General features: G+C 41.7%; 1 protein-coding gene across 9 annotated transcripts in view; it reads left to right on the top strand.

Annotated features, from left to right (window-relative positions):
- DIAPH2 (diaphanous related formin 2) overlaps positions 1-26,657 on the top strand; it is a 939,982-nt gene that overhangs the window by 455,182 nt on the left and 458,143 nt on the right. For all 9 annotated transcript variants that reach the window (XM_036305330.1, XM_036305327.1, XM_036305331.1 and 6 more), the window contains one exon: positions 10,335-10,574. In XM_036305330.1, the coding sequence (XP_036161223.1) occupies positions 10,335-10,574 (240 nt within the window). The remainder of the gene's footprint in view (positions 1-10,334; positions 10,575-26,657) is intronic.

Raw genomic sequence — 26,657 nt, 5'->3', positions numbered from 1 at the left:
AAAATATTCTTCAGTCACTCAGAACCAGAAAATGAATGAATGGATAGCTGGATAGATGTTTGAATAAAAATCCTTCATTGGCCCCAACGGTCCCTGATACTTACTTCCCCCTCTCCATTTCCTAGCACCAGGTTTTTTTTTTTTTCAAAGTTTAGCTCCTTTGACTCTCTACTTCCTTACCTTCAATGAACAGCATCAGAATTCTGCCTTAAATAATGCACTGAAACAGATCTATGAGAGTTCCTTCATTGCCTCCTAATTTCATCAGATCCACTCACTTCTCTCTCTATCTGTGTAATAAATTTACCACTGTAGGCCAAGCCAGCATCATCATTACCTTTAACCATTATGATATACTTTTAGCCTGTTTTCCTGCTTGCAATTTTGCACTTCTCCAAATCAGTCTCAGCAAAGCTGTCGATGTGACATTTTTAGAATGCATTTTTGTTGTATCTTCATACTATTTATCTACTTAACGCGTCGGTGATTTGGATGGCACTCAGGCTACAATATGAACTCCTTATCCCAACTTACCACCTCTCCTACTTTTATCTCCTGCTGTTTGCTTTCTTGCTCATTATGCCTCAGCCACGTTGTATTTCTCACTTTTTAAAAAATATATTTTATTGATTTTTTACAGAGAGGAAGGGAGAGAGATAGAGAGTTAGAAACATCGATGAGAGAGAAACATCGATCCGCTGCCTCCTGCACATCTCCTACTGGGGATGTGCCCGCAACCCAGGTACATGCCCTTGACCGGAATCGAACCTGGGACCTTTCAGTCCGCAGGCCAACGCTCTATCCACTGAGCCAAACAGGTTTCGGCATTTCTCACTTTTTAAAACTTGCCTGCTCTTTCCTGCCTCTGGCCCAGTTATGCATGCTGCTCCCTGATACTCCCACTCCCTGCCTGCCTCTCTCCTGCTTATTCTTCGAGGGAGTCTCAGCTTAAATCTCATTCTCCAGGTGACACCTTCATTTGCCTATCAATTAAAATTAGGTCTCCCTATTAAATTCTCTCACAGCATGGGTTTTCTTTTCCTTTCTAGAAATTATGGTTTTTAATTAAATGTTTATTTGCAAAGTTTTTTAATTTAATGTCTATAAACCCCTACTAGATTGCAATTTCTACAAGTGCATGTGTCATGTTAATTTTATTCACATGATATGTACTTAAATGTTTCTTGAATGTATTAGTATGAAGGCAAATTCAAGTGGACTCCTTTCAGGCCTAATTCCTTATCCTGGTGGCCCTTCAGCCTCCTTGATTGTAAACTTTTCTTTCCTTGCATTTTCTAACAATAAATACTCTTTCTTGATTTTATTTATATAACCCTTGGCAGTGCCCTGTAGAGTTTGCATTTTTATATATTTTCCTGGGTGATAAAAACAGAATCTCATGAGTTACGAATATGCCAGAAGTGAGCTTACTCCTGCCAGATTCATAAAATCATTATCAAACAAACAAACAAAAACAAATAAAATTGGTAACACTGGGGGGAATCTGGTTTTGACTTTTTGAAAGAAATAAACATATCTGAGACAGGGACAGGGCTGCTAAGCTTTCTCTAAACTTTTTAGGATTTTCTTAGCGGCCACATCATTGGTTTTCTTGTATTCACATATATAAAGTTAAAAAGAAACCCCCAGAAAAGAGACAAAGAAAAAAGAAACAAAACAACCTAGGGACCTTTCCTCTGTCTAGAGGTAGACCTCCTGGTAAGAGGGCTATGCTAGTTCCCACACCTTCTATGATCAATAATTCTTTTCTTTAGGGGGCTAGATTGACTGCATAGCTCCCCACTGGTACATCACTGTAATTGTGCTGTACCTTTACTGGGGGAAAAAGCACAGATCTTTGAAAGCTCTGCCTGTTAGAACCCCCAGCAGGAGCTCTTAGACTCTTCGCAGTGTGTTTGCGGCTCAGCTGTTCTCCAACCTCAGAGCTATGGAAATTCCCACTTGTGTTGCACTGAGGATAGAGACCCATACTGTGTGTATCTATTAAACTAACACATCTTCTGAGAAAAAGAAGGCAATAATTAGTTCTCTTCGTAATCGGTATTTTGTTTCTCTGACTTCAAAATTACCCACATTTTTTCAATTAAAATATTGTAAAGCTATAATCTAACAAAAAGATGTTAAGATAGCCTTGTGCATAAAAGCATTTATAACAAAAGCACAGATTATGTGATATTGCTGACAGTGCACTTCATTTTCTTTTTTTCTCTTTCCACACAACTATATGAAGAAGGATGAGCGGATTTGTGCCTATAGATGGAAGTGCAACTATAAAGTCTCTGTGCTTTTTAATTTTTTTAAGCCCCATAAGAGCTTATGAGCTCTATTCAAGATAGCTTAACCAGGTGAAAAGGAAATTCTTAAAAGCTTTCTTTTCCTCCTGCATATCATCAAAAGCAATTATTTTAGATGGAAAATTGTAGCTCTTCTGTTCCACTAATATTAAATCATTATTCAGGTTTGCATATTCATTGGGAAAATCACGTTTTTCTTTATTTTATCTGCATGCATTCAGAGTGTTCAGCATTTTGATATGTAATGCCTTGATTGTTTCTATTTTCATTCTTTCTGTCAATGTGAATGCTTGCTCTTACTTCTAGATGTGCATTCATTTTATCTGAGAAAAAAGCTGGTTTAATAACTTTGAGATCAGGCGAAGAAAATTCGCTATGATTCATTCTCAAATCCATGCATTTATATTCTTGTTCATGTCATTAATTTCTCATAATAATCCATTTGTGACAGGATTAGCTTATTTCCATCAGCTTTTGCAATAAAAATAAAGTTAAAAAACATCTGAAAACTGAATATTCATATTAAGTCTATGGATGTCAATCAGTTTTGCTATTGATTGCATTTCATTAAATTGAAAAAAAATCAAATATTAACCCCTTCTTCCCTATGGCAGTAAGCCCTAATATGACAGCGTAGCAGCACAGTAGATGTGTGCATGGTCGTTCTTGGCCTTAAACAGCTGTTTTCAGAAGGATGTTTTGAAAGTTTTTGCTCAAATTCTTAATATGATTTTTCTGAGTTTACAGTGTCTTTTGGGATAGACATTGTTACTGTGTTCTGTTCCAGATCAGGCAAGTAGATGATTGTTGATGCATAATTTCCATATATCACTATCTTTGGGGAAAATATTCTTTATCAGCACATCATTATTTTTCTGGTATAGAGTCAGTTTTCAACACTCTATTTTTCCAAAGCCTCATTTTACAGATTAACTATTGCCCTTATCTCACTTGACATGTAATACACAGACATTTGCTGTTGACTCCAGAGAGCAGGCATGTTAGTATTAATTATTTTGTCCAGGCCAGGTGCTAGGTGTACTGCAGGGAGTGCAGCAAAGAGTAGAAGAAACCCTGCACTCGAGGAGGTGTTATTAAAAGAGGGTAAGAAAATTATTGAGCAGAGAATCACAGATGTCCCTGCTTTAATCACAGATGTCTCTGCTTTATTTCCGTACTAACAGGAAGAATTTTGCTCCGTCATTGAGTATGGATCTCACAACTTTTATAGGCAGTTCTGCCTGCTGTATAACTTAAGTCCACCCATCTATGTGACTTCATTTTCATCACCTTTATTATAGTCACTGGTACAAAATTATTTTGTATATTCAATGTGCAGTGGGTCTAATATTTAACTATTTGGGAAAAACACATGTAACAAATGTATATTTGCTACAAATATATCTGTCAATTCTAATGAAGTCTTAAACGTTATATTTTGAAGAGGCTAGAAGATCAGTTAGGCTCAGATACGACGGCAGTTGAGGTGTGTCTCTTAGCAGTGTAAAAGCAATAACAGAAATAACCTTAAACATAAGTGACACATGACTGCAGGAGTGGCTTGTAGCCATCTCCTCCCCCCTCACACATGACTTTTATACTTGGTGCCTCTTTTTTTTTTTTTAATATGAACAATAAAGTTTTAATTAAAAAAATAGTTTGCTCATTTCTTCCTAGGATTCTGACTGAGACATAGACAATATATGAACCTAAAGTAGTCTAACTCTGTTTACTCCCCTCCAACTTATATGTCATTTTATTTATTAGGTTTTTTTTTTTTATTGCTTAAAGTATTACAAAGGGTATTACATATGTAATACTTGGTGCCTCTTTACTTTCTCTCTGGATTCTTTTGGTCGTTTGGCAGTAGATCAATATTCAGCAGCTGTATAGGTAGTGAAGTGTATAAAATTCAAATTATATATAAACAAAACTGTGTCCAACTCTTTGGGGAAATAACCCACTTGTAGCAGCTCTCACTAAAGCTGTCAATGCACTTTTTTTAATATAGTGCAGATCAGATGAAGAAATGATAGCTGCTTGATGTGATTTGATAGACAAGTCCCTCATAACCCAAATAAATCCCTACATAATGCAACACCATGGTCAGCATCCCTCAGCACTTCAAGGGATGAATTATAAAACAAAGCAATGCTGTGAGGGACCACACCTAAAAACAAACATACATTTCAGCTGAGTTTTTTGTTTTATTTACTTATATCACTTAGGCCCACTCAAGTGCCTTTATGAGACATGAGCCTTTTAATAATTGTATCGGTGGCTGGGGATGTTGCTCAGTGCTTTCTATGATTTCTAACCTTAGTTATCCAAGACATTTCCTTACACACCTAAATCCTTTAATGGAGATCCAACTGTTGTCTATCAGTGACTGTTCATAAAAATTCACACTTTTGATTGTATCAAATTCTATTAGTACCATCAGTGTGTGCTGATTTGTTGCTTCTGTTAAGAGATGCACCCACCATAGTTTCACCTCCTTCATAGGGTCTTGATTTTATAATAACACAGTTTCAGTGATAACATTTCTAATAGAAAGTATATGTTTCAACTGGCTAAAGGGAGCAGAGCACAATATTTGCAGTGTATTCAATACGTAATGAGCACTGTTCTTCACCAAGCCTGAAAACACACATTCCTTATTTATTTCTCCAGCCATTTTGAATACTTACTAATAGTGTCTCTGCCTCTAATCTCTGTTCCATCTGCTCATGCATACTGTTCCCAATATGGCTTAGGAGGCAGTGTGGTGTAGTGGTTGAGAGTCTGGATTCTATGGCTTAACTGCCTCAGTTCAATTCTCTTGCTCCTCAGCATGTGATTTGACATTGTGCAAGTTACTTAGTATTTCTGTGCCTTACTTTCCTCATCTTTAGAATGAAGCTAATGCTAATCATCTTTTCCTAGTGTTGTTTTCAGAATCAAGTAACTACATATATAGAGAGTATGTATAACATATATATAACATATATAACATATATATAACATATCTATGTATATAAAAGCCTAAGCAACCAAACGACCAGTCGACTGGTTGCTATGATGCGCACTGACCACTTGGGGGCAGATGTTCAATGCAGGAGCTGCCCCCTGGTGGTCAGTGTGCTCCCATAGCTAACCTCCCGCTGTCAGCTGACCTCCCGCAGCCCCTCCCCTTGGACAGCCAGCCCCGATGGCCCCAATCAGAACCTCCCACAGCCCCTCCCCCTGGCCAATGTCCAGCAGCCCCAATCAGCCCCCATCGCCAGCCAGGCCAGGGGACCCAACCTGTGCACGAATTCATGCACCGGGCCTATAGTATATAATAAAATGCTATGTAAAAAAGCATCTTGCACAAAGTACTCAATAAATGTCAATCACTGTTATTATTGTTGGTACTATTATTATTAAAGTCCATTTTTGGTCATATTATTTCAGTTTGAAACCGATCAGATCCATGCTCTTTGGGTTTGTTAGGCCAAAGATTGAAATACAAAGCTCTGAATGGATGGAAGTATGGAAGAAGCCCTGGCTGGTGTGCTCAGTGGTTAGAGTATTGGCCCTTGCCTTGAAGGTTCATAGGTTCTATTCCTGGTCAAGGGCATGTGTCTGGGTTGCAGGTTCAATCCCCAGCCCCAGTCAGGGTGTGTGCATGAGGCAACCAATCGATGTGTCTCTCTCACATTAATGTTTCTCCTCTCCTCTTCTCTCTCCTCCCCTCCTCTCCTGTCTCCTCCTCTCCCCTCCCCTCTCCTCTTCTCTTTCCTTCCCTTCCCTTTCCTTCTCTTCTCTCTCTCTCCCTATCTCTCTCTCTCCCTACCTCTCTCTCCCTTCCTCTCTCTCTGAAAATCAATGGAAAAATTATCCTTGGGTGAGGATTAACAACAACAAAAATATGAATGAAGACAAGTGGTATTAGAACTGTAGTAAGACTAAAAATCTATGTCAGCCTCAGGTTTAAATTCCTTGTTGATTAGGGACCAAGGCCCTCCTGGTGAGCTGGGTCCCAATAGCCCTATAAAGCATGTCCAGAAGGGCAGGTAGGTACATGCTGACTAGCACATGGAAAAAGTAGATCTGACTTTTTTAACCATGAGGGACACTGAAAAACTACTCCCTAAATATCTAAAATGATACAAAACATGCTTCTGTGCTAATGATGGTCAGTTACCAGTGAAAGGAAAGGAAAAATACAGAGGAATTTGGAGGCAGTGGTAGAGGCCTAAGTAAAGGCAGAAAAAAAACATGGAAAAATTTAGGGAAATTCCCACAGAAATATGCATAAGGAGATTTACACTTCATATGGAGACATAGACTTTTATGTGGTTATCTTCTCATTTTGTGGCCTTTACATGGGCTCTTCAGGTACTTTTGTCTAAATTCTGCCCCTAGTCTTATGCCTCATATATACTTACCCTATCATAAACCTTTCTCACAACCATTCTTTCTACATCTTCCTTTTGGTCCCAGTTAGTTTGTTTGTGTTCTCTCTCTCTCTCTCTCTCTCTCTCTCTCTCTCTCTCTCTTTCTCTCTTTCTTTCTCTTGTTTGTTTATTATCCATTTGCATTCCTCTACTGTGAAACCTTCATTAAACATTGTAGTCATAAGAGCTTAAAATTTTCTATTCCTTCAGTGAACATCTTCAGCACTTAATTTCAGTTTACCCACCTAGAGCCATCTGCTGGTTTTATCACTAGCTGTAGTTTTCAAGTGACTGGATTATGAGTTTTAAGCTTTATTGGAACCTTTTTTGAGAAGATGGTATGTCTTATACCCAAAATCTGAGCACTAAAGAAACAGTGTGATGATTTATATAATATTACCTTGATCATATAAAAAGGCTAGTGATAAGTGATAAGACCTATATAAGTGTAGTAATAGGCAGATATTCCCAGCATACTTTGATACATCCTATCTAATAAAAGAGAAACATGGTAATTAGCATACGTCTGCTACCCTTCCCATTGGCTAATCGGGGCGATATGCAAATTAACTGCCAGCCAAGATGGCTGCTGGCAGCCAGGCAGCTTGAAACTAACATGAAGCTTGCTTGCTTCAGTGACGGAGGAAACCAACGTTCCCCGCCTGCCTTGCCGGCCTCTGAGCCTGCAGTTGGAAACATTGTAACAAATATAGAAGCTAAACAAAACCCCAGAAACCTGCTTTCAGCCCGCTGGGATCTCAGAGCTGGAGTTCATACAGTGTTTCAATTATAGAACACAAACAAACCAGATACCTGCTTTCAGCACCAGAGGCCTCAGAGCTGGAGCCAGAGCTAAAGCTGGCCCAGAATAAAAAGAAAAGAAAAAAAAGGAGCAGTTGAGAGCTTCAGTAACCCGCCAGCCTGAAAACAGCCCTCACCCCTCAACCAGACTGACCAGGCACCCCAGTGGGGTCCCCCACCCTGAAGGGTGTGTGATCAGCTGCAAACAGCCATCATCCCCTCACCCAGGCTGGCCAGGCACCCCAGTGGGAACCCCCACCCTGAAGGCTGTGTGACCAGCTGCAAACAGCCATCATCCCCTCACCCAGGCTGGCCAGGCACCCCAGTGGGGACCCCCACCCTGATGCAGGACACCCTTCAGGGCAAACCAGCCGGACCCCACCCATGCACCAGGCCTCTATCCTATATAGTAAAAGGGTAATATGCCTCCCAGCACCAGGATCAGCGGAGCCGCGAGGCCTCCTGGCACTGGGATCAGCGTGACAGGAGGCAGCGCCCAAACCCCCTGATTGCCCTGCGGCTCTGTGTGTGACAGGGGGTGGGGCCACAACCCCCTGATTTCCCTGCCCTGCTTTGTGTGTGATGGTGCGGCGCACCCCCCCACCCCCGCCCATGGGCCCTGCTCTGTGTGTGAGGGGGTAGAGCCATAACCTCCCCATTGGCCCTGCCTTGAGTGTTGACAGTGGCGGCGCCCCAACCCCCTGATCCGCCCTGCTCTGTGTGTGACAGGGAGCGGTGCCCCAACTCCCCTATCGGCCCTACTCTGTGAGTGACAGGGGGGAGCTCTCCAACCCCCTGATAACCCTGCTCTGTGCGTGACAGGGTACAGAACCTCAACCCCCTGATTGGCCCTGCTTTGTGCGTGACGGGGTGGCGCCGCAACCTCCCCATTGACCCTGCCTTGAGTGTGACAGGGGGCGGTGCCCCAACCCCCCAATCGGCCCTACCCTGAGCGTGATTGAGGGTGGCATCACAACCTCCCAATCCTCCCTGCTCTGCATGGCAGGGGGCGGCGCCCCAACTCCCCAATCAGCCCTGCTCTGAGCCCGACCAGGGGCTGCACCTAGGGATTGGGCCTGCCCTCTGCCACCCGGGAGCAGGCCTAAGCCAGCAGGTCGTTATCTCCCGAGGGGTCCCAGACTGCAAGAGGGCACATGCTGGGCTGAGGGACCCCCCTCTCCCCCGAGTGCACAAATTTTTGTGCACCGGGCCTCTAGTCTTATATAATAAAACCCTAATATACAAATCAACCGAATGGCAGAATGACCTATGGAATGACTGGTCGCTATGACAAGCACTGACCACCAAGGAGGCAGACGTTCAATGTAGGAACTGCCTCCTGGCGGTCAGTGTGTTCTCACACAGGGAGCACTGCTTCGCCAGAAGTCAGGCTTATGGCTGGCGAGCACAGCGGCAGTGGCAAGAGCCTCTCTCACCTCTGCTGCAGGTGGGTAGTAAGGAGTGAGGGGTCCCATTCTCCGAGAGCCCCAGACTGAGAGAGGGATGTCTGACTGCCTCTAAGCTGGCAGGTGGACATCCTCTGAGGGGTCCTGGGATGTGAAAGGGTGCAGGCAGGGCTGAGGGACCCCCAGTGCATGAATTTTGTGCACTGGGCCTCTAGTTTTTCTATAAAATCATGAAAGCATATAGGGGGATTGGTAGAAGGCAAAGGTTAATCTTTGGTGAGGCAGACACCATAGTTAATGGGCAAGTTTATTTCAAAGAAGAAAAATAATGGACTATGCCTTGCTTCCATATTAGAGCAGATGTGTCCTATTCAACAGCTCATTTGATGCTTTTGAAGGGTACTTTGTGGTTTAAGGACTTTTTATGTTGCGCATTTTTTTCCTGTTAGCTACAGATATCTTAGTGCCTAAACTGTGGCCAGGAATTTATATTCAGGAAACTAAGCTACATGTGCAGAAAATAAATATAATTAGGATTGTTAATAATTTACGTTCATTGTGTGTGTGCATGTGTATGTTCATGTGCATCTACTTTTCCCTCACCTCTCTCCCAGAATTTATTTGTGAGTGAAAACTAGTTAAATGACTTGGAGTTATAGGTAGTTAAAGACTAAAAGAAGTTATTATCATAGGAGCTATACCAAAGGGAATAGAGAATATGCACCAGTACTATGACACAAATAATTAAGACCTAACTGGGAACGTTTTGAAGAAAACCAATATAGAATTCTTAAATAATGTACTGAAAAGTAAGTTCATGTGATTTTACCAAAACATAATTATTTAAAATCAACATTCTGTGAAATTCTTTAGACCATATATCAATATTTAATATATTTTGTGAACAGAAATCATAGGTTTAAAAATTATTAAATGCTCTATCAGAGCTAGTCCTCTGATTTCAAACAGCATACTAATAGGTAATTTCTTAGGAAATGTGATTCCACTCATATTTTCTGTCATTATGTACATCTTTTATATGTGACCCAACTATTCACTCAACTCAATTTCATATTTGTAAGTTTTCATAGCTCACCTCAAGGACAGATTCTTGGCAGTTTAAATGCTATTGATAACTAATGATTATGCAATTAACATAAAGTTTAGCTTCAGTAATATTATCTTAATGCTCTGAGGATGATTTAATTTGTTTAAAACTGAACAACTACTTTTTAAACTTTAATACAAATATTCTTTTGGAATGTTTAAACCAAGCAAAAATAATATTTTTTAAACCTAGGGAGAATTCATTTTATGCAAAATTTTACAATATTGTCTATTTAATTATCCCCACTAGAGAGAGAAATAACAGACTATTTCTTATCTTACAGATTAGCTCAGTGAAAATGTTGCGGCCTCGTCTCAATAGCATTCTTTTCAAGCTCACTTTTGAAGAACATGTAAACAACATCAAACCAAGCATCATAGCAGTAACTCTTGCTTGTGAAGAACTGAAGAAAAGTGAAAGCTTTAACAGACTTTTAGAGTTAGTTCTTTTGGTTGGAAACTACATGAACTCAGGCTCAAGAAATGCCCAGTCCTTGGGTTTTAAGATCAACTTCCTTTGTAAGGTAAGATAACATTTTTATTTATTACACTTTATAATGCTAATTTACAAGTCTCCTCTATGAGGGGTCATTCTGAATAGCAGTAGTAAACAACCAAAACATGTATGTTTTAAAAAGGGTGAATTTTATGATATGTGAATTATATATCAATTAAAACAGATAAATAGCCCTCGCTGGTTTGGCTCAGTGGACAGAGTGTTGGCCTGCCCACTGAAGGGTCCCAGGTTTGATTCTGGTCTAGGGCACATGCCCGGGTTATGGGCTCGATCCCCATTAGGGGGTGTGCAGGAGGCAACCAATCTGTGATTCTCTCTCCTCATTGATGTTTCTATCTCTCCCTCTCCCTTCCTCTCTGAAATCAATAAAAATATAAGAAAACAAAACAAAAAACAGATAATCTGGCCAGTGTTGCTCAGTGGTTGAGCATTGACCTAAGAACCAGGAGATCATGGTTCGAATCCCAATCAGGGATCATGGGGGCTCAATCCCCAGTTGGGGGGCGTGCAGGAAGCAGTTGATTGGTGAATCTCTCTCATCATTGATATTTCTATCTATTTCTCCCTCTCCTCTCCTCTCTGAGATCAATAAATGTATATATATATATATATATATATATATATATGTATATGTATATGTATATATGTATATATATTTTAAAACACATAAATAAATTTTCAACTCCATTAAAATCTCAATGACTGTGCAAATTATTTTGTAAACTCTTTCTGATCAAATATTACTAGAGTTTGTAGATCAATAAAATTTGCTTTTGTAATATAGATGAAATCTTGAATTTCAATCTCTTTGTACGTATTTTATGCCTCTCCAAAAAGTATTTGAGGAATGAAATTCAGTGAATAGCCAGAAACATCTGAAATGTGCTTTACTTATTCTACTCTAAGAAAATAATACTCTTCATGGTTGAATAGTGTTGTGTTACTAAGCATATACTATGTATCTAGTGCATTTACAAAAAGTTTTAAGAAATCAAGTGATAATTGTCTTATTGTTTGGATTGGGCCATTACATAGTATTTTTGAGATTTTAATTCTTGTGAAAAGTAAACAAAGAAACAGAAGTGCAAAAGTGATTATGTATGTCCTTTTCTAGGCTAGAGCAAACCACCTTATTCAGAAAAGATCTGTCTGTTATAGAGAAAACTGAACAGACTGAGGTGAAGGCCTGTAGAAAGCTAGAGATGAAAATAAATCTGAAAACAAGCAATCTATCTTTGACATCTCACCGTTCTTTCACCTTTTTTTCCACTCACATCTGAAAACATTGCAGAATTTTGGTTAGTTCTTGAAGTATATTATAAGGAGAATCCTAGATCTAGGAATGGATATAAATTTCTTTTCTATTCATGCATTAAATAGATGTGCATTACATATATATGGACAAGCATTTTAATATGTATCAAAAATGATTTGCTTCTGGTAGTTCTAACTCAGACATAAAGAATAGCATTTGTAGATAATAGGATATATAATGGAAATCTATCTTTTTGCTCCTGATTTATTTTTGAGGGATATAAGGGAAGAAAGAAAGGAAGACACCCAGAATGTTAAATTTGTCAAAAAAGGTCTTATTCCTTCCTCTTGTGATATTTGGGGACATGTGAAATTATTTTATAATGCCAGAGAGACTAAGGCAGTGCTTCTAGTAAACTGGAATAAATCATAGCCAGATTTTTAGGACAAAAGTAAATATTTAAGGCTTTTTCATTGTATTGCATATCATATATTCATAATAAAATAATCTCTTTCCAAGATGCTACTTGTTTAGAGTACATGCTATATGTACAGTGAGTGAATCTTAAAGTGTTCTTGGTTGATGATTATAGAAATATTAGAAGTTAAAAAAATATCATTGGCAATTTGTATTATATACCTATTTCAAATTTAATTCATATAAAATATTTGAAACAAACTCGTAAAATGTACCTCTTTACGTGTCTTAATTTCACACTATTCAAATTAATTACATGAACAGATTTTTTTAAGCAAGAATGAATAAGTCATTTATACACAGGAACAAAAGATGATATTAATCTCACAGAAGGATTTTACAGTTGCATCTTATATTTCGGAGAGAGGCTTTTTCCTGTCATCTCCCTGTCAAATACAAGTTCTTCCTCACAACGCTGCTCTGACATCTATCACTAGAGGGATGCTCAAAGGATTCAGCACAGAGATATTTGCCAACTTCAAGTAAAATAAAAAATAATCTTGTGGGAAATACTATCATGTACTAATAGGTGTTCTAAAAGAGAAAGAGGTGAATGTTTTAAAATGCACCCCCTATTTTTCAGTAGGATTTTTATCTTGTCATTAAGAAAGAGAAATATCATATATATGCATGATATCATGATATTCCCATAATGTCTAGGAACGTTCCTTGAATACAAAGGATTCTCAATAGATGTAAATGTGTAAAATGACAGAAATTTACTGAAGTACATAGAAATAGCTTAAGTTTATAATCTGTTCAAAACTTAATTAACTAAGTACTGATGTGTGATTAGCTAGAATTGCTGTTAAATTCCAGTTTTATTATAAAATACTACTTGATTGATTTTTCTTAGTGTTATTTTTTTCTTAAAAAATAATGTAGGGAACTTTCTTTGTAGAGTACTGATTAGGCTTTAAATATACCATTCAACCACCTAAATTATTCTAATGGTAATTTTCTTTCTCAGTGAATTTAAAACTGCAATTCAACGTTTTTCACAAGAAGCTATAGAGTATGTTAAAATATTCACCTAGCTACAAAGGAGCCAGTTACACTTATTAGATGTATCTTGTAGTAAAGTCATATTAAAAATTCAGATGGCCACAGTTGGCTCCTGCAATATTTGGGAAGAGAAGGAAAACAGAGGGGTTAACCTAAATGTCAAATATCACTAAAGGGTATCATTACTCTAAGTACTACCCTCACCAGGAAATGTTTTGTTAATTTTCAGCAGTGAATTATCACTTTGTGAGTCACCAAACTAGGGGGCTGAATTGTAATAAAAATCATTTCCATGCAGATGAGGTCCCAGTGTTAGCTTGGCCTATGCTTGCCTGCTGGTTATTAACATTCTAACCAATAGCAATGTTGCACCAACATTGTTTATGTTTTCAGCTTATAATAACATATAATCTGCATAAAAACAGAACATTTAAAAATACTCAGCACTCCCTAGGCACTAAGCTTTGTGGGTACTATATCAGACAGGGTTCTTTCTTTGCAAGCAACAGAAAGTGACTCTGCCTAATATAAGCAAAAAAAAAAAAAAAAAAGGAATTTAATGGGAGGGTATAAGGTAGCTCAGTCAGAAACTGAACAAAGGGGGAAGAACTTGGCCTTTAAAAGAACAGAAACTATGGCAGCTTTGAGAATGCAAGGAGCAGGAATTAATCAAAAGTCTTTTCAGGAAGTTGTCTTTTGGGTGTATTAGCTCCAACCGTTTTTCTCCTCCTCTCCCTATGTTTGATTCCAATTCTAATTAGAAAGAGAAACTAATTAGCCTAGTGTGCAGAACAAGAACACCCCTTGTCCAAGGGAGGGCAAAGGACCTTGATTGACAGTGCTACCAAGACTACCTGTGATGGAAAATTGGTCATGCCCCAAGGCCCCTGTTAACAAAGATAGGAATATCAAAGGCTGGAGGCAGATGAAGAGATATCAGGCAGGCTTGAACAAAGGCAAAACAAAAGAGCTGGTTGGTGCTCCAGGGGGGTACTAAGGTACAGCAGAGGAGACCTCAAGAAGCTTGTGGCACAGTAGAATAGCCAGGAAATATACATAGAGAGTACTATGTAACGCCATAGAATACACTGTCAATGAATACAAAAATTAATGGGCAGTGAGATGACTCTGTGATTAGTGGGACTTCAGAGAAGGGAATAATTTTTTTTTTTTTTTGAAGAGGATGGAGATAGACAGTAAGGTAAGTTGGAAGAGAAGGATCTTGAAGAATAGGTAGAATTCGGTTATATGAAGAGAAGCCATACCCTTAAAATACAGGAGAACACTGGGCTCTAAACCTACATTTTTGCTTCCATTTTGCTAATTGCTAGGCAAGTGTTCAAGGCTAAATCACTTTCTCTAACCAAACCTCAGTTTCCTCATCTATAAATAAGGAAATACAGTGACCCTTATTTATTTTGATAGGGATGTTTCACAATCAAATAAAATGAACTTGGTCAGAGTTCTTTGAAAATTTTTAATATTAAATAAGTGCTGGTAGTTATTTTTAATGATAGTACACAGCTAGGAATAATCACGTATTTGAGGATGAATGAGAAAGCCACACTGCCTGGAATATTGGTGGTATGTGTGTATATTGGAAACAAATGATAACATTGGGAGGTAGGTTGTGAAAAGAGTTATTTACACTCTAGTTTAGATATCTTGCCTCCGTAATTATATAACTATATAACTATATAACTATATAACTATATATCTATATATCTATATATCTATATATCTATATCTATATATATGTATATAACTATATATATACATGTATACATATGTGTGTGTATATATATATATATATATATATATATATATGCATATCCTATCTAATAAAAGAGAAACATGGTAATTAGCGTACAACTGCTACCCTTCCCATTGGCTAATCAGGGCGATATGCAAATTAACTGCCAGCCAAGATGGCGGCCGCAACCAGGCAGCTTGAAAGTAACATGAGGCTTGCTTGCTTCAGTGATGGAGGAAACCAATGTTCCCCGCCTGCCTTGCCGGCCTCTGAGCCTGCAGTTTGAAACATTGTTACAAATATAGAAGCTAAACAAAACCCCAGAAACCTGCTTTCAGCCCGCTGGGATCTCAGAGCTGGAGTTATACATAGTTTCGATTATAGAACCCAAACAAACCAGATACCTGCTTTCAGCAGCAGAGGCCTCAGAGCTGGAGCCAGAGCTAAAGCTGGCCCAGAATAAAAAAAAAAAGAAAAAAAGGAGCGGTTGGGAGCTTCAGCCCTCAGCCCCTCACCCAGACTGGAGAGGCACCCCAGTGGGGACCCCCACCCTGAAGGGTGTGTGACCAGCTGCAAACAGCCATCATCCCCTCACCCAGGCTGGCCAGGCACCCCAGTGGGGAACCCCACCCTGATCCAGGACACCCTTTAGGGCCAACCAGCCAGCCCCACACATGCACCAGGCTTCTATCCTATATAGTAAAAGGGTAATATGCCTCCCAGCACCGGGATCAGCGAGACAGGGGGCAGCACCCAAACCTCCTGATAGCCCTGCGGCTCTGTGTGTGACACGGGCAGGGCCACAACCTCCCTATCCGCCCTGCTCTGTTCGTGACAGGGGAAGGCGCCCCAACCCCCTGATCGGCCCTGCTCTGTGTGTGACAGGCTGGTGCCCCAATTCCCCTGTCGGCCCTACTCTGTGAGTGACAGGGGGGAGCTCCTCAACCCCCTGATGGGCCCTGCTCTGTGCATGACAGGGGGGAGCTCCCCAACCCCCCTGATGGGCCCTGCTCTGTGCGTGAGAGGGGACAGTGCCCCAACCCCCTGATTGGCCCTGCTCTGTGCGTGACAGGGGGTAGCGCCGCAACCTCCCCATCGACCCTGCCTTGAGTGTGACAGGGGGCGGTGCCCCAACCCCCCAATCGGCCCTACCCTGAGCGTGACTGAGGGTGGCATCACAACCTCCCGATCCGCCCTGCTCTGTGCATGACAGGAGGTGGCACCCCAACTCCCTAATCGGCCCTGCTCTGAGCCCGTCCAGGGGCTGCACCTAGGGATTGGGCCTGCCCTCTGCCACCTGGGAGCAGGCCTAAGCCAGCAGGGCGTTATCTCCTGAGGGGTCCCAGACTGTGAGAGGGCACAGGACAGGCTGAGGGACCCCCTCTTCCCCCCGAGTGCACAAAAATTTGGGCCTCTAGTCTCCTAATAAAAGAGTAATATGCAAATTAACCATCACGTTGTGATAAAGATGGCGGTGCCCATAGTCAATAAGGAGGGAATATGCAAATTGATGTGACAAAGATGGCGGTGCTGGCCGGAGCCACAGAGCTCTCCTGCCAGGCTTGGCTTCCTGGGTCACTGGGGCCAGAGCCAGCAGACACACCCTGCATCCCTAGGTCCCCTCCTCTCATTTCCAGGAAATAAAATATCCGCTGTGCTCCCACCTTTTGGCACAACTCCTGCCTGCCGCGGGCACCCTCTCCCCCAGTAGGCAGTGCTGTGCGGCTCCCGGGCACCCGTCTTCCCATACCTTAGATGGACAAATACGTGCAAGCAAAGTCAGGAATTCAGGCCCCTGACATCAGCTTCCAGCTCTCAGGGCACTGCATAGGAGACTGAGGGGAGGGTGGGGGGACAGTGGGAAGGAAGGGGGGGGGCACCAACCAGCAGTTGCTTCAGCCCTGCCTAAGTTTCACTTTTTGTCTGTGGGTTCACTCCCAGGACCTATGCGAGCTTTCCTGAGATAAGTAGCTTTAGTGAGCAGGGGGACAGTTGGGTACTGCAAGGTAAGGGCTGGTTGCACGATCCGGGGCACAGGACATGCTTCGAGGCGCGGGTCCAGGCCTGTCGGGGGCTCAGGACAATGGGAAGGGGGATGCCTGGGCACCTTCTCCTATGCCTTAGCCTCCATCTCCAGCCACCACCACCACTGCCCCGGCTGCCTCCTCCCAGAGGTATTGTTGCAAATCCTCCTTCCTTGCCCCCCACCCTCTGCCCACAGGTGCCTCGGGAACCCCCAGCCTCCCCAGGCGTGAACACCTCTTGGGTGGCAGCAGCACGGGGTGTGGAGTGTGTGCCCTGCCTGGGCAGAAGGGCCTGTGGTGCAGAAGTGCCAGCCACGGTGCAATCACGGGGTACACACCACTGAAGGAAGACCCTGAGTTTTTCAGGAAGCTCAGATCGTGGTCTGGGCAGGGTTGGAGCCCTTCCCTGTGTGATCCCAGCCTGGGTCTTTCTGGGCACCCAGGGCGCGGGGCCACACCCAGCTGCTTAGAGCTTTTGCAGAATCCCAGTTGTCACTGTGGAAGGGGCCATGGAATCCAGTTATCCAAGCCCCCATTTTACAGTTGGGGCAACTGAGGTCCAGAGAGAGGGGCCTCCCCAGAAGTCAGTCACTAAAGGCTGAACTGTAATGAAAATAAATGTCTCCCAATTCCTAATTTCCATTCTCTAGCATTTTTCCAGCACTGACAGGCCAGCAGGGGGTGGGGGGGTGGGGAGGGCAGTTGGAGGTGATCAGGCTAGCAGTAGAGGGTGATCAGGCTGGCAGGCAGAGTGCTTAGGGGCGATCAGGCAGGCAGGCAGGCATGTGAGCAGTTAGGAGCCAGTGGTCCTGAATTGCGAGAGGGATGTCGACTGCTGGTGTAAGATTGGGGCTAAACCGGCAGTCTGACATCCCCCAAGGGGCCAGATTGGAGAGGGTGCAAGCCAGGCTGAGGGGACCCCCCCCCCGCCCCCCTGCACGAATTTCATGCACCAGGCCACTAGTATATATATGAAAATCATTCACAGCCAATTTCATAACTTATGAAGGCCCAAAACCTTTCTTCTTCTGACTTGAGTTAATATCCCCTTCACCTATCCTATGACTTTCTAGTCATTCTAGTTAGACAGAGAGACATAATAAATTATAATTCAGCAGGATGACATGCTTTTGTACAGATGTGAAATACGTCATACAAACAAACTGAAGAAAACATTTAGGTTTACTATAAAGCAAATTTTAGATATCTTTAGGTCTACTAGGGGTAATATGATAATGTAATTGTGTTACTTTTTCCAAGATTATCATTTATATGTAGTATATTTAACATATTAAAGGCCTCATTTCCTGGAGGCCATTACATGGTAGAAGTGGCAGAATATTACAAGGATAACTCTAGTATAAAAAAGAAAGCATCCATCTTCACCATAGATTTTGTAAGATGGAAGAGATGAAATAGCTTCACTTTCATTGTGATGTAGAAAATAATGTACCAGATTGTATCATTTGTAAGGAGAATGACTTTTTTTCTGTCAATGGAAACAAAATTTGGAAATATGTAATGCAAGAGAAAGTCTGCAAAAGATCTAAGAAAAAATCATATCTAAGCACTCTAAAATTTTCAGAACGTTTAATTGTTTTTAGCTGAAATCATGTGTTCATATAAACTTAGAATCTTAACATTAGTAGATATCTACTGCAGCCTCTTTAGTCCACAGGTGAGAAAACTGATGCTCAGAACAGTGAAATACACTTTGGATAGTGTATTGGTTAGCTCAGGTTGTCATAACAATACCACAGGTTGGTGGCTTAAAAACAGAAAGTTATTTTATCACAGTTTTGGAGGCTGGACGTCAAAGATCAAGATGCTAGTAGCGTAGGTGAGTTGCTCCCTGGCTTGCAGACAAATGCCTTCTCACTGAGTTCTCACATCACCTTTTTTTCTGGAGAGGGAGAAGGAGAGGGGGAGGGGAGGGGGGGGGAGAGGAAGAGGGGGAGGGAAAAATCTGGATCTCTTTTTATAAAGACACTAATTCTATCCTTTGCCACTCTTCTTCATCTAATTTTTGCCCTTCTTGGCTTTCCAGTGCACATTGTGAGTACAATTATTATAGAACTGTCCACACTATACTGTAATTATTTCATTTCTCTTTGTCTTCCAAGACTCAGAATTTGTGGAGTTTATTTTATTCTACATTATATCCCCAGAGTTGGTTGTATATGAAGTCTTCAATAAATTACCATTGAGTGAAAGCCAGAGAGTTTGATTAAATAAAGGATTTGTTGTGAATATTCAGAATAAGTTTAATTTTTTAAGTGAGAAAATTTAGTGCCTCTCAGATATAAAAGATATTTTTACCAGCAAAACTATTGAATATATAATTGTAATACTTTGCTACTTAATTATTTGTGAAAACATAAAAAATGTATTACTTGCTATAATTATGAACCAGCAAGTCACCCTCAAATATGATTTGATAAATAAATATTAATTTAATTAATATTTAATTAATATTAAATTAATTAATATTAATTTCAAACAAATATATATTTTAGAAAATAAGCACTATAGGATATATTGAAAGGCACCCTAGCAAAGATCAATCAGTAGTCCACACATTTGGTTGGTATGGTTTTACAATTTACTTCCTGGAATTCAAGGAGGTTAATTATTATTAACCCCATTTTTCAAATTAGAAAACTAAAACTCAGTGAGGTTATGTGATTTCTTTCAAAATTAGAAAGGTAGTAAATGTTCAAATTCAGGCTTAAATCTGGGCTTTCTGTGGCCAAATCTCTGCAGCAAACTGCCTCTCACTGCACTAGAACAGGATGCTTGGCTCTCTAGTAGCTCATTTCAGGAAGCATTGCAGAACCAACTGCTACTGGATGTGTTCTGAAAATGGGAAAAATCACAAGTGGATTTTCCTGACTCTGGTAGCTTGTAAAATCAGGAATCCCTCTCTCTCTTAATTCACATTGAATTGGAAGTAATTGTAGGCATGTTAATAGAAAGTTTTTCTTCCCTGAATAGATTTAAATGTATACAGGCAGTAGAGCCTATGTATTTGTAATTTTAAAAAGCACCTAATAATGTAAATAGTTGTAGAGCTTCCACTTGGCTTTGTACGTATAGGGTCCCAAAGTATATATGTTTTGTGTAGGCAGGATTGGCTGCCTACTCTCCAGAGAGATGGCTTACCCAGGATCAGTGTCAGAGGTGGAATCCAGCTTTTCCGGGGACTCAAAGTATTTCAGTGGCTCAAGCTATTTTTAGAATGTGATGGTCTCTTTTGGTTCACTGAAATATGTTTTTTCCTATTAGATAGTGTTTAGTATTATTTGAATTTGGAGGAGATATGGTTGATAATTGGCTGAGAAGAAAATTGCTTTAAGGGATATAATTTGTCTTGGAAAAATTCTGTGTAAGGGAAGGTTAGACTACCAAGTATGGGTTGGATGGAATGTTAGGTCCTCTTTCCAAACTTTCTTTATTCTCCCTGTGGGTCTTTTAAACTTCCCTCCCTATGGGGCTATTTGCAGGAGACTTTTCTGAGAGTAATCGCTCTGATTCACTGGTTTAATCAGTGATCTGAGATCCCATTCCACAGCAATACACAGGAGCTCATACGTGGTCCTTTGCATTTTAAAATGGCATCATATAACATAGTGACACTCCTTACCATTTGTTCATAATTCATGACCAGTAGACACAAACCTTTCAAGTTAAGGGTTTGTCTGTGCCTCATTATATTACATTGAAGCAAGAACATTCACCATTTTTTGACCTCTGCAATAACTAAGCACCAGAGAATGACATAAGGACAGGATATCATTCTTAATTTTAAATGGTTTCCTTTATTCAGCTTATTTGATGGTTGACCTTTATTTAAGACCATTGTGTTTTATTGTATTGTGCTTAATGGGCTCTCATCATGGAGAATCACTGAATAGTTTCTTGAGCTTAAAGATGAATGTTGCACCATTGTGGTACTATGCCAATGGTGACATTTTAGATTCACTTTCTATAATTGTGTGATGGGGTTATTGTTCCCCGCAGTTTCTCATGTAAATCAATATACCAAAATTTGTAATTTTCAAACAGCAAGCATCGATAGTACTTAAGTCAATAAGTCTAGGAGTTTTAAAATTTATAGAACACTAATTTTTAAAGAAACAATTTTCCGTAAAATATTTTAATCCCAATATGTTATTTGTTATGTATCCTAGAGTACATATTATTAATTAATGCATGTGGACTTGTACATATAGGCAAATGTTAGGCCTAAAATATTGCTTCAGCCATCTCATTTCTCCAGTAATCAAGATGCTTAGATACCAGCTTGGAAAGCCAATCCAAAGTTCTCACCTTCAGTGCCCTTCGTGTCATTTAAAACCTGAACAAAATACAGGCTTCTTTTGATTTTCTTTCCCTTGTTTAAAAGTGCAGCCATCTGTCTAATCAGGCTGAGAGCTCTGATGTGTCAGTGTGTGTGTGTGTGTGTGTGTGTGTGTGTGTGTGGAGGGGAGTGGATGTTGAGGGGGAAGGAGGGATTGAGGAAAAAAAAACATAGAGAATGCATGGACATTGACAACAGTGTGGTGATGGCAGGAAGGGGGTTGAAATGAAGAAGGGCATTGAGGGGATAAATGGTGATGGGAAAAAGAAAATAAAATGATTCTCAAAAATGTATTTTTATTGATTGTTAGAGAGAGAAGTGTTAGAAATAAGGTGAGCCTCCAAAACCAGGGGTCCTGGTAGAACACAAAGCATACTCGGGAGCCAGGCAGCAAGGCATATATCTTTCCTCCTATAGGTAAGTGCACAGCACGTGGTTTGGGAGCACACGCACACTGAGTGGGTATCCGCTTGGGCTTTTATTCCTGACCCACATGACCTGTCCCTCACTCTTGATTGGAAGAGCTTAGGCTAACACTCTTGCGCATTTGGGGGGTTGACCTTTACCATTTCAAAATGGTGGCCCCCAGGGGAACTGCAAGCCACCAGGCCAAGTCATGTGAGCCAAAATGGCGGCTGCCTAAACTGCCTTCTTTGACAGTAAAGGTTATTTGTCTACTAGAGGCCCAGTCCATGAATTTGTGCACATGTGGGGTCCCTTGGCCTGGCCGGTGATTGGAGCCATCTCACCCAATCCCAATCAGGGCCAGCCAGCCAGGAGAAGGGACGGCAGGAGGTTGGCTGGCCGTGGGAGGGTTGCTTTGGGAGCGCACTGACCACCAGGGGACAGATCCTGCATTGAAAATCTGCCCGCTGGTGGTCAGTGCACGTCATAGCAACCGGTTGACCGATTGTTGGGTCAACCGGTCGTAATGGTCACTTAAGCTTTTATATATAGACACTAGAGGCCTGGTGCACAAAAATTTGTGCACTCGGGGTGGGGGGGGAGGTGGGGTCCCTCAGCCCGGCCTGTGCCCTCTCGCAGTCTGGGACCCCTTGGGAGATAACGACCTGCTGGCTTAGGCCTGCTCCTGGGTGGCAGAGGGCAGGCCCAATCCCTAGGTGCAGCCCTTGGTCGGGCTCAGAGCAGGGCCGATTGGGGAGTTGGGGCGCCGCCCCCTGTCATGCACAGAGCAGGGCGGATTGGGAGGTTGCGATGTCACCCTCAGTCACGCTCAGGGTAGGGCCGATTGGGAGGTTGGGGCACCGCCCCCTGTCACACTCAAGGCAGGGTCAATGGGGAGGTTGCGGCGCCACCCCCTGTCACACACAGAGCAGGGGCAATCGGGGTTGGGGAGCTCCCCCCTGTCACTCACAGAGTAGGGCCGATAGGGGAGTTGGGCACCACCCTCTGTCACACACAGAGCAGGGCGGATCAGGGCGTTGGGGCGCCGCCCTCTATCACCCACAGAGCAGGGCCGATCAGGGGGTTGGTGTGCTGCCACTGTCACACTCAGGGCAGGGCCGATGGGGAGGTTATGGCTCTACCCTGTCACACACAGAGCAGGGCCCGTGGGGGGGGGGGGGTTGGGGCACCGTACCCTGTCACACACAGAGCAGGGCCCATTGGGTGGGGGTTGGGGCGCCGCACCCTGTCACACACAGAGCCGCAGGGTGATCAGCAGGTTAGGGAGCTCCCCCCATCAGGCACAGAGCAGGGCTGATCAGGAGGTTGGGGCGCCTTCCCCTGTCACAAACAGAACAGGGTGGATAGGGAGGTTGTGGCCCCGCCCCCTGTCACACACAGAGCCACAGGGCAATCGGGGTTTGGGCGCTGCCTCCTGCCACGCTGATCCCAGTGCCGGGAGGCCTCTCGGCTCCGCTGATCCTGGTGCTGGGAGGCATATTACCCTTTTACTATATAGGATAGAGGCCTGGTGCATGGGTGGGGTCTGGCTGGTTTGCCCTGAAGGGTGTCCTGGATTAGGGTGGGGGTCCCCACTGGGGCGCCTGGCCAACCTGGAGGAGGGGATGATGGCTGTTTGCATCTTGGTCACACATCCTTCGGGGGGGGGGTCCCCACTGGGGTGCCTGGCCAGTCTGGGTGAGGGGCTGAGGGCTGTTTTCTGGCTGGTGGGTGACTGAAACTCCCAACTGCTCCTTTTTTTCGTGGTTTTTTTTTTATTTATTTATTTTTTTTATTCTTGGCCAGCTTTAGCTCTGGCTCCAGCTCTGAGGCCTCTGGTGCTGAAAGCAGGTATCTGGTTTGTTTGGGTTCTATAATCGAAACACTGTATGAACTCTAGCTCTGAGATCCAGGCTGGCTGAAAGCACGTTTCTGGGGTTTTGTTTAGCTTCTATATTTTTAACAATGTTTCAAACTGCAAGCTCAGAGGCTGGCAAGGCAGGCGGGGAACGTTGGTTTCCTCCGTCACTGAAGCAAGGAAGCCTCATGTTAGCTTCAAGCTGCCTGGCTGCCGGCCACCATCTTGGCTGGCAGTTAATTTGCATATCGCCCTGATTAGCCAATGGGAAGGGTAGTGGATGTATGACTAATTACCATGTTTCTCTTTTATTAGATAGGATTCTTACAGAGAGAGGGAGAATAAGAAGGGAGAGAGTAATGGAAACAGCAATGAGAGATAAACACCCTGATTTTATAATCCTGTGAACACACTACCATGTGCTTTGTCCTTCAGTAGAAAATCAGCTCTTTTTCTACTACTAAGATGGAGGGTAACTGCCTCTTTATCTGTCTCTCCACTATAGTGATCTGCACATACATATTGGCTCCTTATGTAGAAAGAAAAATGAATGAAGGTAGTGTATGTTTTTGTCTGTTTGTTTATTCATTTATTCACTTATTTTTGTTAATTCTCATATGAGGATATTTTTCATTGTTTTTCAGAGAGTGTAAAGGTGGGGGGAGAGATAGACAGAGGGAAACACCAATGTGTGAGAGACACATTGATTTGTTGCCTCCCAGAGCCTGCAACTGAAGTACATGCCCTTGACCAGAATTGAACCTAGGACCCTTCAGTCCACAGACCGACGCTCTATCCACTGAGCCAAAATGGCTAGGTCTGTTTTTGTCTTTAGAAGTGCTTTCTTCCAAGGGAGTTCTCTCTATTTTTCCAAAAATGTTACTGTGAAGATGCATTATTTCTTGCTTTTCTTTTTCTTTCTTTCTTTTTTTTTTTTTTAGAGGGCAAGTTTTCTTTTTTTTTTTAATTGATTTTTACAGAGAGGGAGGGAGAGGGATAGAGAGTTACAAACATTGATGAGAGAGAAACATCGGTCAGCTGCCTCTTGTGCACCCCCTACTGGGGATGTGCGGGCAACCAAGGTACATGCCCTTGACCAGAATTGAACCTGGGACCCTTCAGTCTGCAGGCTGATGCTCTATCCACTGAGCCATACTGGTTAGGGCACATTATATCTTTCTTATTCTCCCTGTAGCCCACATTATGGAATTGAAATGGGAGAAAAAGCTAACTGGTGTGCCATCAGGGGTAAAACTGTATGATCATGATGTGCCCAGAAAGTAACCAGTTTTGTAGATGTAGTTCTTCAAATTGGTATAGTTATGAAAGAATATGTCTATCAGAATTCCTTTTTTGAAAACTTGAGTTCTGGTTAAAATAAACTAACTCACACCTTTACTCTCCCTATTTGGCTCTAAAAATTCAGACATCCCATGAGTATATTTAAAGATTTTTCTTTAAGTTGAAATATTCATTAATTTACATTCATTGGTGCAAATTAGTCAGTTAATACTTTAAATGTAACACTTGTTTGTTTTCTCAGAATTTGATTACATCTGTTTAGAAATTATCATATTTACAACACCATAGGTTGTGTGAAAACTTCATTATACACCCGCTTTTCAGTTTATTAAATTCTCTGGAGGATAGTAGTTTGTAAATGTAATTTGTCTGATGCAGACTTGATTAGTATTCCTTGTCAATACTGACTGCTTTGGAAACTTTTTTTGTTTCCTCTCAAAATTTTTTCTATTTTACTTACATATGTGAAAATGTTCTGTCCTCTAAACCAACACACATATAAACCCTATGCCCTTAATTGTGATTATTAATATTATAAAGTCTGTGCTGCTCTCCCTGGTATTAACTCTGTGTTATAGGTAAGTGTGCTTCCCATATGCCCAGAGAACTTGCTGTGAGTGGTAATATGAATATATATAGCACACACTTTCCTTGTGCACTGGCTATGCCTAGTTGTCCTCCCCTATGCAAGTACATGACCTCTTTGATATGGAAGACATTTGAGTTTTTTTTTAAAAGTTTTACATTAGGGAAAGGACCAAGGAAATGGAATTGAAAGCCAGACCAAGCCAAAAGGTATTTTGTGCGTGTGTGTGTGTGTGTTTGTGTCTGTGTAGGCAGTGGTTCTCAACCTTCCTAATGCTGCGACCCTTTAATACAGTTCTTTATGTTTTGGTGACCCCCAATTTCATTTTTACAAATTGAACATAATTAAAGCATAGTGATTAATCACAAAAACAATATGTCATTATATATGTGTTTTCCGATGCTCTTAGGCGAACCCCTGTGAAAGCGTCATTCGACCCCCAAAGGGGTTGCGACCCACAGGTTGAGAACCGCTGGTGTAGAGAGAGAGAAAGGGAGACAGAGACTGAGAGAAAGGGAATGAAAGAGTGAGAAATAATCAGGAATGATTTTCAGAATTTAGTGATCAGAGAGAAACAGGATTGAATTAAATATTTCTTCATATACATAAATTGACAGTCTCATATAAAGCACTTAAAAAAGCAAAGTAAGAGTGGCCAAATTATATTTCTTATCTTCTGACTATGATAATTATTAAAAACCCCATAATATATAATTGTTTATAAAACTATAGTGAAGGGTTGGTTTATGACTCATTAAATACAGTTGCATTTCAGAGAGATAAAAGGGTGAATACATCTGTGTTTTCTTCCATTAAAAAAAAATTATCCTCATACTGATATATAAAACACAACTTAAGCCCTGGCCTCTCAGTTGGTCAGCTGTTGTCCTGTGCACTGAAAGGTTGCAGGTCAGATTCCAGATCAGGGCACATGCCCAGGTTTCAGGCTCCATCCCCAGTAGGGGCGTGCAGTAGGCAGCTGATCCAGATTTCACTCTCACATCACTGTTTCTCTCCCTCTCCCTTCCTCTCTCTGTCTAAAAATCAATAAAAAATATTTTAAAA

The sequence above is a fragment of the Myotis myotis genome, unplaced genomic scaffold (genome assembly GCF_014108235.1).
Source record: "Myotis myotis isolate mMyoMyo1 unplaced genomic scaffold, mMyoMyo1.p scaffold_m19_p_4, whole genome shotgun sequence".
NCBI classification, from domain to species: Eukaryota; Metazoa; Chordata; class Mammalia; order Chiroptera; family Vespertilionidae; genus Myotis; species Myotis myotis.
Note: the sequence above shows the minus strand (reverse complement) of the source record. Positions and strands in the feature narration are given on the sequence as shown.